Source organism: Anser cygnoides, chromosome 2, assembly GCF_040182565.1.
Source record: "Anser cygnoides isolate HZ-2024a breed goose chromosome 2, Taihu_goose_T2T_genome, whole genome shotgun sequence".
Taxonomy (NCBI): Eukaryota; Metazoa; Chordata; class Aves; order Anseriformes; family Anatidae; genus Anser; species Anser cygnoides.
The window spans coordinates 45619104-45631244 of NC_089874.1; the positions used below are offsets into that span (position 1 = coordinate 45619104).

General features: G+C 37.4%; 1 protein-coding gene across 8 annotated transcripts in view; it reads left to right on the plus strand.

Annotated features, from left to right (window-relative positions):
- The window catches only part of NEK11 (NIMA related kinase 11), a 106964-nt gene that overhangs the window by 39954 nt on the left and 54869 nt on the right, over positions 1–12141 (plus strand). For all 8 annotated transcript variants that reach the window (XR_010829246.1, XM_048077976.2, XM_013197757.3 and 5 more), the window contains 4 exons: positions 5367–5516; positions 5600–5678; positions 6194–6279; positions 10205–10324. Coding sequence is in view for 7 of the 8 variants with exons in the window: in XM_048077976.2 (XP_047933933.2) it covers positions 5367–5516; positions 5600–5678; positions 6194–6279; positions 10205–10324 (435 nt within the window). In the remaining variant the exon portion in view is untranslated. The remainder of the gene's footprint in view (positions 1–5366; positions 5517–5599; positions 5679–6193; positions 6280–10204; positions 10325–12141) is intronic.

The window sequence follows — 12141 nt, forward strand, 5'->3', positions numbered from 1 at the left end:
TTCCACCCTCATTCGAGTCCACAACTCCTCCAAGTTTGGTGTCATCAGCAAACTTGCTCAAAATACCTTCTATTCCTACATCCAGATCGTTTATAAAAATATTGAAAAGTACCGGCCTTAAAATGGAGCCTTGAGGGACCCCACTGGTGACCGCCCGCCAGCCTGACGCAGCCCCATTTACCATAACCCTTTGGGCCCTGCCCGTTAGCCAATTGCTCACCCATCGTATGATGTTTTTATTTAGCTGTATGGTGGACATTTTGTCCAGTAGGATCCTATGGGAAACCGTGTCAAAAGCCTTGCTGAAGTCCAAAAAAATCACATCAGCTGGTTTCCCTTGGTCCATCATGCGGGTGATCTTATCATAAAAGGAAATCAGGTTAGATAGGCAGGACCTACCCTTCACAAACCCATGCTGGCTGGGACCAATGACTGCTTTGTCCCCCAGGTGAGCCTCAATAAGTTCGAGAACCATCTTCTCCATGGTTTTACCAGGCACTGACGTGAGACTGACAGGCCTGTAATTGCTAGGGTCTTCTTTCTGACCCTTCTTGTAAATCGGCACAACATTTGCCAGCTTCCAGTCTACCGGGACCTCTCCAAATTCCCAGGATCGTTGAAAAATAATTGAGAGAGGTTCCGCGATGACGTCCGCCAGCTCTTTCAGCACCCGGGGATGAATCCCATCCGGACCCATGGACTTGTAGGGATCCAGGTGGAGTAGCAAATCCCGCACACGTTCAGGGTCGGTTGGGAGTTTGTCATCCCCACCGTCCCGGTCCTCCAGCTCAGGGCACCCTGGGTCCCGAAGCCCATCATCGGCATTGAAGACAGAGGCAAAGAAGGCATTAAGCGTCTCTGCTTTGCCTATGTCATTGTCTGTGAGGAGACCTTCCCTATCAAGGAGCGGCCCTATGTATTCTTTAGTTCTCCTTTTTCCATTCACATATCTGAAAAAGCCCTTTTTATTTTCTCTCACAGACACAGCCAGCTTCAACTCTAGGTGTGCTTTGGCCACACGAATTTTCTGCCTACAAACACGAACAGCATCCCTGTATTCTTTCCATGACACCTGGCCCTCCTTCCAGTAGCGAAACACTCTCTGTTTCCGCCTAATCTCCATTAGAATGTTCCTGGTCAGCCACGCCGGCCTCCTGCCCCGCCTGCCTGACGTGCGATATTTAGGAATTGCCTGATCTTGTGCTTCTAGGAGGCATCGCTTAAAGAATGACCAGCTCTGGTGGACATCGAGGCCTTCAAGAGCAGTTTCCCAGGGGACCTTGCTGACTAGTTCCCTGAGCAGCCTGAAGTCCGCTTTCCCCATATCTAGGGATGAGGTTTTGGTGGCACTTTTCCTTCTGTCACCGTAAATTTTGAACTCAACCACTTCATGGTCGCTTTGACCAAGGCGGCCACCAATCACCACATCTCCCACCAGACCCTCTCTGTTTTCTAGCAACAGGTCTAGGAGGGCACCTTTCCTAGTTGGCTCCGTTAGCACCTGCACCAAGAAGTTATCATCTAGGTGCTTCATGAACCTCCTGGACTTGCTCGTGTCAGCCGTGTGGCACTCCCAGTTAACGTCTGGCAAGTTGAAGTCCCCCATAAGGACAAGGGGAGTTAATCTCGAGGCCTCTCTTAGTTCTGTAAAGAATAATTTATCGGCGCTATCGTCCTGGCCAGGCGGTCTGTAATAGACTCCCACAACGACATCCCCTTTATTCGTTCGTCCCTTGATCCTTACCCAGAGGCTCTCAACTTTGCCATCGCCGACCTGAAGTTCCACACAGTCCAGCCCCTGCTTCACATATATTGCCACCCCACCACCTCGCCTACCCTGCCTGTCCCTCCTGAAGAGCCTGTAACCATCTATCGCAACACCCCAGTCACAGGACTCATCCCACCAGGTTTCGCTTATGCCGATGATGTCGTAGTTGCGGGACTGGGCCAGGACTTCTAGCTCATCCATTTTATTCCTCATACTGCGTGCGTTCGTGTAGAAGCACTTCAGGTGCGTCTCCTTACACTCAGCACCTTGTGGATCTGCCCGAAGGACCTCACTGCCACCGAGCCCCTCTGATTCTAGCGTACCTTCCCTTAGGTTTTCACCGGCGTGCCTGGTTTTAGCCCCTTCCCCCTTCGACTCTAGTTTAGAAGCTGGAAGGATTCCTGAAAACTCAAAATGTTTGAAAGTGCTGGGGAGATGCATAGTCAGCATAATGGCATATGAAAAGTAAACCTGATAAATAATATATATAGCAATATTATAATCTCTATATGTGCGGTTTCTGTTTGTTTTGTTTTATTTTTCAAAAGCTGCTGTGCGCTCAGCCTTAATCACACCCTGAGAGGACAGTCAGGAGAGTCTTTTGGGATAATTCAATGGAAGTATCCATCAAGTATGTAGAGGTATTTAAAAATCAAGTGAGGTTTTGGGTGCACAGACTACCTCGATCCTTTCCCACCAAAAGACCCCACAGCAATTAGTTATTATGAGACTTAGTATGCTGCCATTCTATCCAATTGGTTCACTTTTGAAAGACTGAGCCATATGATCAAGATCTACTTGTGTCCTTTAGACACCAATGACTATTAGAAAGAAATAGGCAGGATGATTGATGATAAGCACTGCACAACTACAGCTGGATAAACCCTGCCATGAAGATCTGAAAAGCCGTGGATGAGAGTGTCATGATGGTACATATGTACGTACATGTATGTATTTCTCATAGACCTTGGAGTCAGCAAATTCTTAAGACTTGGTACACTCAGACTGAGATGCACAAGCCACAAAGGTATACGCATTTAGATTATCTGGCTTTTAGCGTTTCATTAAAAAGCTAACGTGCATCTTACAGCCTTTGAAGGACTGTAGCGAAGTTTAGAAATTTCTACAAAATACCAGGAGATGTGAAAGGGACAGCAATGCTTATGTAAACAAGTAGCACCAAAAACCACAGGGTGGTTTCTCCTGAGAAGAACTTAGAAGTCTGTCCGTTGATATTGTAGAGAATATACTGAAACCTGTGCAAATGCTCCTTTTTATTATAAAATTGAGCATAAGTGGCTTCAATGTGAAACAATCATGCATCAGTTTTGCTGAAATGAAGTGCTGTTTAGCACATTTGTTGAACCTATTCACAAACATAGGAAGCTGTTAAACCAAATGCTCTGGCTGGATAGTTTAATGGCCATTTTAGAATTTTTTAACACTGCCAGTTATACAAGCTAAGATTATAAAAGTAATTAAATTATATGTTTTGGTCATTGGCAAATTGCTCATGGGAATCAGGAAGCAATCTTCTCTTGCTGAATTTGCTTCTTACAACATGCTTAGGCTGGGACTGTAGAAACACAACTGCTCTGAGAAATGCAGTCTTGAGGCAAAAGCTTGGTAACTTCCTTAGGCAACTACAGCTCAGCAGCTGTCCTGGGAAGAAGTGTCCTTGCTCTAGGATTCAGGACAACATTTCTCAGCATAGGAACTACTTATTTCATTTCAAAGAGTTGTATTTTGCAGTAAAGAAAAAAAAAATCCACTTTTTATTTTTTTCCCTGCTTTTGTTTTTTTTTTTTTCTTTCCTTTATTTTTTTCTGTGATGGGACAGATGGGGTTTTCCCTGGGCAGCCTGTTCGCTGCCCCAGCTTTACCAGAATGCCTCGGGTGTTCTTTTTCATCTTTCTCCAAAGTCCCAGGTGTATTCAGAGGACTCAGCTAGCTGAATAAATGGGCTTCCTTCATGTGGTAAATCCTGTTCTCCTAATGGCTCATTAAACAATTTTTAGCTGCCAGAATTAAGCAGCCGCCAAAAACTGATTCTGAAAAAAAAAATAAAAAAATAAAAAATTTTAGTACAGTCTATCAAGTTGCGATTTTCCTTTTCTTCTTCCCTCTGGTTGGTTTCCATTTTTGTTTGATGTTTTCAGATGCCATGTGTGCACTTCTGTTGTAAAGTATTTTCTCATGTAGTCATTATCTTGTTTCAGAGTTTGAACATAGATTGTAAATGCAGAGCATCATCTGTGTGTTACTGTTTACTGATTTTGGAAGTTTGAAAGCTGGTTGACAGTTAAAACTTCAAGAAACTGGGCAGTTATTTAGGTACCTCTATAGTTAGGCAGTTTTTAGCAAAAATGTTCTCCTAGTTGTTTTCAGATAGATCTTTGGAAAGCACCAGTGAGAAAGCCCTTCTATTCTTTCTCCTTGGGCTTATTTACATCATATAGAGAGCATGAGTTTCAGCTCTAAAATTATTTGCTTGTGCTCTTTTATTATCAGATGGACTGAACTTATTCCTCTTCTTTAACCAAAATGAATAATTTAAATTTATTCATTATTTGCTTTCAAAGATAATGTTTATACCATTTTTACCAAAGCCATTCACCTATACATGCTTCTAAATATTACCAGTATGCTTTATTTTCGTACTGCTGTAAATTATAAGTACCCCAATCAAATATTACATGAAGTGTAGAGTTGCTGTGCTGTTTAAGTTGGTTACCTGGGTGAGTCTGGTCCTGTAGCTGGTTCTCACCAATGTCTTCTGTGACCTTGATCAAGTCACTTGGCACTGCCTCTGTTCTCCTGAATATCAGTATCTGTATTCTCCTGTGTCAGTATCAGTATTCCCCTGCACTCCAGTATCAACTGGAGCTGATACTGGGCATGATTCAAAGCCTGGAAAGCACAGCATCTCTATTTAAAAAAATATATATTAGTCAGATAGAGGCCAATCAAAGTGCAAGCTGTTATGAGTAGTCATTACATAAATCATTATGAGAGTGTTTATGTTAAAATATTCAACTTGGTGGTGTTTGCTATCTCTGTTAGGATTGAGGAATAAGAACCTGATAAATAAAATCTGACACTGGCTCTCAGCTAGGTCTCCAGCCTGGCATATTCATTTTTTTTCATCTCCGAATAAAAAATTGAGGAAATTTGGTTTTATGTGTTTCAATATAATGTGGTCATCTAAAATTTGATAATTTTTTGACTCCAAACCAGTTTTGGAATCTATTTTGAATGTGTGACCAAATGAGTGTTTATATACCTGTATATATGTGTATAATATTTGTATATGTATATATATATGTATATGTATTTATATATATATATATACAGATTGTAGGTTTTTGCCTGCATTTATCAAAATAGAATGATGGTTGCTTCTGTTTCATATGATGCCAGTTGTTGACCTGAATAATGAATCATAATCTTTGCAGATGAAAAGAATAGCATAATAGTAAAATATGCTATTCTCAAGAAAAAAAATAAATGCAATTGTAACTTTTCTTATCGTAATGTCACTATGCATGCTACTTGTAAAAATAATATCTATACTATTCCAATTGTTTTATCCTTCAAGGTCTCTGGGATGCATTTTATACGAGATGTGCTGTATGGACCGTGCATTTTCTGGACACAATTTTTTGTCAGTTGTGCTAAAAATTGTAGAAGGTGATACACCTTCTCTTCCTGATAGATATCCAAGCAAACTGAATGCAGTGCTGAGCAGGTATGTTGCTCTCTTGTTTATCAGTTTCTTAAGTTAATTTGGAAAATCACTGAATTATCACTTCTGTTTTCTTAATGTTTCAGCATGTTAAATAAGAATCCTTTGATGAGACCAGCAGCAGCAGAGATCCTAAAAATCCCTTATGTTGATGAACAACTAAAGGTATCTAAGAAGAAAAAGCGATAGCTGTACGCTTGCCACTTGAGTATGTTTTTTACAAAAGTAGATTGGAGACAGAAAATGTGTAGAGAAAAAATAACTTAGAGAGCAGCCAGTGGGAACATTAATCTAGGGGACTTTTGGAGCTAAATTATGATATGACTGAGGCAGAGAGGCAGTGAGAAATTAAGCCTTTCTCACTCTACATGCTGAATATACCCCCCTTTAAAATCTTATGAGTAATAAGGGGAATGGATATTTATGCATAACAAGTGCAGATCATTTGGCCTGTGTATGTGTAATCTCTAACTGTTATAGTTAGTCATAATTTTAATGAAAAACAGTGCATCTTTCTTTTTTGGTCCCTGGTTCCAACGTATTTATTATTTGACTTTCTAAGGAACTAGGGAAGGAAACTGCTCAATCATTTTTTACATTAGGGCTGTTTTGTGTCATATTGGAATCTGGATCATTTTAGCCTCAAGCATCGATACTGCTTCTATTTTATTTCTTTACAGAATATACAGTACAAATACACAAATATGAATGTGAAAGACAAGGGGCTTAACTGGCAGAAAGAAGCTGCTCCCATTTTTGATGCTGTGTAAGTGTTTTTAAGTGTTTTGTGGGCAGAACTATAAACAATTATGGTGCTGCCAAATACTATCCTGTTGTAAACAAATATTTGTGTTAATCTCCTTATGCTTTGCATTTAAAGGGATTTTGCCATTCCCCAGAAATACAAGACAACCACATTAATGAGTTGCATAATCAGAATTTAGGGTAAAAAATGGATGTAATAATTAAATATTTTTATTCTGGAACCGTAAATTTTGCATGTGTATGTAGCATATGCACAAATTAATTTAGTAACAGTGGGTATGTAATTAAGTTAGGACCTTTGTCTGTATATTTTGAAGGCTTAGATCATCATTTTAGTTAAGTCATGGTCATTTATAGTACTGTTGTTTGTGTACTGACTAATTGTTGAATGTGAAGGCTATGATTCCTAAATGACGTAAAAATGAAGACATAAACATTTAAACAATTCAGCTAATACATCCATAGGATGCTATTATATTTGTCTTGTAGCTTTCTTGTGAGAAGTTAAGACTAGTGGGGTTTCTTGGCTCTTAAATCAGTACTGCCTTTGCACATGATCTCTCTTTTAGGTACTGAATATATATTAAATTAATTAATTGTTTCGAATTATGGTGCAGCAGTGATTAAAGCAAATGTCAGCACGGGCAATTTCATTTTGCCTTTGTAAATTAGCTGCGCGGTTTCAATGGCAGCTTCCATTCCTCTTTGCTTGCTGTCCCCGAGTTTTCTTGATGTGGTTTTGCTCTGTTAGGAGATAGCACATTCAAAATCAGGAGTTTGTGATCCTGTGCAGACATAGCAGTCATCTCCATTTTTTATTTCCTCTAAATAACTTCCAAGACTTCAACAGCTATCTGAAATTTCTTTTGAATGAATAAATAGTAGCAATGAAGAAGCCCATGCACCAATTCAGAATTAACAGTAGATTCAAGGGAATTTGCCTTTTCCCTTCATTCTTTTTGTGACCTCTGTTCTCAGTGTAGGCCTGCAGTTTTTCAGCTGTGGTCAGTTTGCAGTTGTTACCAAGTCTACTGCTTGCTAGTATTCCTTTGGGAGAACTGATCAGCTGCAACTTTGCAAAAGAAAGGGTTGTTTAATAACAGTGATAGGAAGGATGTGGAATAAAGACATTGGATTCAACACAGAAAAATATTCTGTACGTTTTTGTTACCTGGTGTGACTGCTTAGAATATACCAGTAAAGCTCTCATGGCTCGAAATTGTAGTTAAGAGTTTCCACCCTGTCACTTCTGTTCTTGCTTTCTCTCATTGTCAGATGAGTCTCTGTCCTCTTATCAGACAAGAGTTCTCTGTTTTGGTCTCCACTTCAGTATAAACACATTGTTGAACTTTGCAAGCATAGATATAAGAGGCAATAACAAATGATGCCTGTATTGTCTAATTCTTGGTATTCTTAATATTCTTCTGTTCTTGTTTCTGCTACAAATAGCTCTTTGCTAGTATACTGGAAACACTACAGTTACACAGGCGGATGTGCTGTACTCAGGAAATGTTAGACATATCTTTTGCTTATTGCTGCTGTGTTCAGGTTGAATTAATTAACTCTTGAGTGGATTCCTGTTTATTCAAATGAAATATAGTTAACTGCAGAGATGTTCCTCAGAGATATACCTTAACTAGTTTTGAGGCACTGATATCTTGCCCAAATATTATGCGAACTCTCTATAAATTATGTTGAATGTTAAATGCTTATTAAAACATGCACTATGAGAATCTTCAAAAAACTTTTAATCCGTGCCTTTATTTTGTGGGTTTTCACCTACATTCCGTATAGGATTTCAAACTATCCATATGCATCAAAAGATTATAGAAGCTTTCAGGAAGCAGTATTTTTACCTGTGAAATGTATACCTGCACCTCAAACATCCCTGTGTTTCTAGAACAGATTGATGAAACCATTTTATATTATCCGTAAAATATACTATGTTCCTTTGTCATTAGTTTGAATATATCAAGTCTCATCACCTTCCAAGTGGACATCGCTTATTGACAGAGCTAACACACAGGCAGGACATGATTGCATATCCCAGGGTCTATAATTATTTTTGTTCAAAAGGAAGTCTCAAGTGTGTAAGATGAAGAGCAAGTTCTAACTACAAACATCTTTTTCTTATACTTCTGTTAAAAGCATTAAAAAGTCAGCTCCTCTGTGCTGAAGACCAGAATCCTAAAAACTGTGCAGCAGTGGATAAGAGCTATTTTTGTTAGAGCACAGAAGTTTACCTTGAACTTTTCAGAGCATCAATTTGAAAAAAAAAAAAAAAAAAGGAGTCCTAGGAGATGCTTCATTATAAATCATCTTCAAATGTACTATAGTCTGATTCTTTTTTGATTACATGTTTAGAATACACAGACATGCATAATTCTATTATGACTTTTATTGCATTTATGAGAATGTTAGCTTCTGTATTGCTACTGGTAAGCAAAATGCCAAATATTTTTTGCAAGCCCATATCTAAAGAGGTAGGTACAATGAAGTAAAAATATCTGAAAAATGGTGGCATGCAAAAAAAAAAGTGGTGGAGAAATAATTTAAACGTAGTGAGTTTCCCTCATGTGCTGTAGTCCGTGTGTGTGTACAGAGAGCTGCTTGTTATGGCGTCCTCCCCAGTCATTGCTACTTTACATTTATGATTTTTTTCCTCACCAGAAATTATTTTTGGTGTGTATAGTTGAGTCTGGTTTCTTCTAGTAAAAGTCTCTAATGGCTTAGTTTATTCCAGTTCCATGCAATTCATAAATTTTAAATATTTAAGTAAGAAAAAAACTGTATGAATTCAGTTTCAAATTGGATGAAAAATGACTTTTTTTCCCATGAGGTTCTTATAATTTAAATCAGAAGTTTTTTTTAACAGGGGACAAGAAATATTTCTGCATTATTCATACTTGAGGAGTTAGTTCCATTCTTATTAATAATTAAAATCTTCTTGTCTTTGTCCTTAGTCTTTCATATTTCACAGTAATTTTCATATCTTTACACTATTTCCCTCTGTAGTCAACATTTGAAAAGCATAATGAAAGCTTCTCAGTTATTAAAATACTGATTTCAAAATGGTAGTCTGCAAGGAGTGTTGCAATTTATATGCTTACAGAACTGGGCTCTTAGATGGTAAGTGAGTTTATCTCATAAGAGCAAAAATAGATATTTAAAATGAGAACTTGTTATCATGAATAAAAAGAATGCAAAATTTTGGTGTGAGTGAAATATGAGTGCTATGTCATTGCAAATTATGGTTCAATTTTTGCAATTACTATATGATGTGAGGTAAAATCTGAAATTAATGTCCTTTTTCTGATATAGGTCTAGTATTGCTCTCCTGTATGCATAAATACAGCTGAGATACAAATGTCAATAACTGATGCTCAGCTTTCAAGGATGGTCCATGGAGTCCATTTTACCAGTGAATTGTTTTTATTGATTAGGACCAGAAACTCAAGAGGACAACATGATGATTATGGCTTTCATTGAAGATGCATTAATGCTATCTTTTATTGCAGCCAACTTGTAACAATCAATGCAAAATGTATGAATGGTATTTCTTTTTTTTCTGTGGTTCTCATTCAAAAACTGCCTTTGGATTTGTAATACGCTCAATAACGAATCCTGACAGGGAAAATATTTCACTGTGCTTCAACATGTGTTCTTTTAAGGAGCTGAGTTTACGTTTTTCTGTTCTCACATGAAATGCCTGAAATGATTCATGTTCTTCATTAATCTAAGTCTAAGTTTAAACATTTCAATGTAAAAGAAGCATTTGCTTTCCACACTAAGGTCTGTTTAGTCTGTTATAGTACCTGTGACTTTCTAATTATTCCATTTGAAATGTCAGTATGTTTCAATATCAAATCAAAATACCAATGTTTACATTTTTATATGAAAATAAGCTGGCATGCATTCAATTTCAGGCAGAGGAAAGTTCATTTGCAGACTCTACAGCAACTGTCTGAAGTTCAGAAAATGACACCACGGGAAAGAATGAGGCTGAGGAAGTTAAATGCAGCAGATGAGAAAGCAAAGAAGTTGAAGTAAGTTGTGCATAACGTTAGTTTTGTGCCCTAAGTGTGCAGTTTTCCTCTTTCAGCAGTCTAATGAGAGAACTAGAACAGTCAAGTTAAAAATAAAAGTAAGAATAAATTCAAAAAAAAAAGTCTTCAGCTACTCAAAGTGAATCCCCATTCACTTTGGTGAGTTAAATCATAGGAATTATTTATGTAGGAAAAAAAGTCAGAGCTTTAGCCCAAAACTGGTACTTTGAGCATAGTATTTCGGGTTAAATAACTACACGAGAGATTTACAGATTCATTACAATAGGGGATTTTGTTAATGACTTGTCATTTTAAGGATTGCACATTCTGAGGAGTCAGACATTTAGTTACAGTACAGCTTTTTTCAATTCTTTTGTCCTAAGAGATTTGTCAATGGAAGTTAATAGCTCAGAAAAAATAATCTTATCAAATGACCAAACAGTGGGGTCAACATGTTACATGGGCTTTATAGTTTATCGTTCTATTAAGAAAGTTGCAATGAAAGGGAGGATTTTAAGTACCATTTCTGAGTGGCATGTGGGAAACATCTTGAAGGCTGTATATCTGTGCATGAATTCCATTTTTAAATAGAAGGAAAATACTGTTTTGATGACACACTCTAGTTTTTGCCCATTAAAAATGTTCAGTGTTTCCTCTGATGTGAATGAAAATCAGAAAAGCTCCACATTCATTTTTAACATTTTCTTCAAAAGTGTCTTGCAAAGTGCAATGTAAATTAACAAATGTCAGTTATTTATAAGGGGTAATAGAGGAATAATTATTTCTGATCATGAGAATCAGCATCTTAACACTGTTATGCCAAAGCAAGCTAGAAGTTCAGTAAGGCGATGACATCTTACTACAGAGAAATATTGGAAAGTAACATGAAGTCTGAATTTATGGCCTCAGTAACTTTGTAGCTGTTGCATCTACCTGCAAATGAATAGTAATCGCAGTTGAGAGAAAATTTTCTGTAAAATCACTAGTGTTACTTGTGACAGCCTGTTGTGTCCATACCCAAAAGCTGCAAATAAAAAAAATAAAGGCTTTCATTTCCTTTTGGAAAACATGTCTGATTAGCATTTTTGTCTGTTTGACACCAACTCTTGCGTTTGAGACTGGAGATGGTATGCAAGTTTATTCTCATTAAAACAACAACAACAACAAAAAAAAACTCATTGAAATGAAACCACTATATAAAATGTAACACCTCTTCTACATGGTTTTTACAATAATATGGTAGGCCCATTCTTATATGAAATTTATATATAGGAAGTCTCTCTGTTTTTTTTTTTTTTACTGGATGGAAATTAGGAAGTAATACTAATTGCAGGATCTTTGTAGTTTGCTTTTCATTTTCTTTGCTTTCTTTCATTTTAAAATTTTCTATTTATTTTTCACATTTTTCTCCAGCAACAAAAGTAAATATATTATTTTGTAATGTAAAGGCAACATATTAATCTAGAATCTTAGATTAAAATTAAAAATTAATCTTATTCTCAGTCATGAATCTTCAAAATGGATCAATTCAACTTCAACTCTGGGTTATTGCCAGCTGATTCTGCCTGAAAATATGAAACAGTGCAAAAACATAGTACCTTCTCACACTGGAGATCTGCTCTCAGCAGTGCAAATCTAGACATAGAAGAGATTAGGATATTTAGTGATGGAAACTGGAGGGTTTGCTTAATGTAGGATGTAGCATAAGTAGTCCTGCACAGAAAAAGCACAATTACCAACTGTACCCCAGGAGAAGTGTTCATAGCACACAAGTGTTGTGTGCCTGTCTTTATCTGAAAGGACCCTGGACTACACAG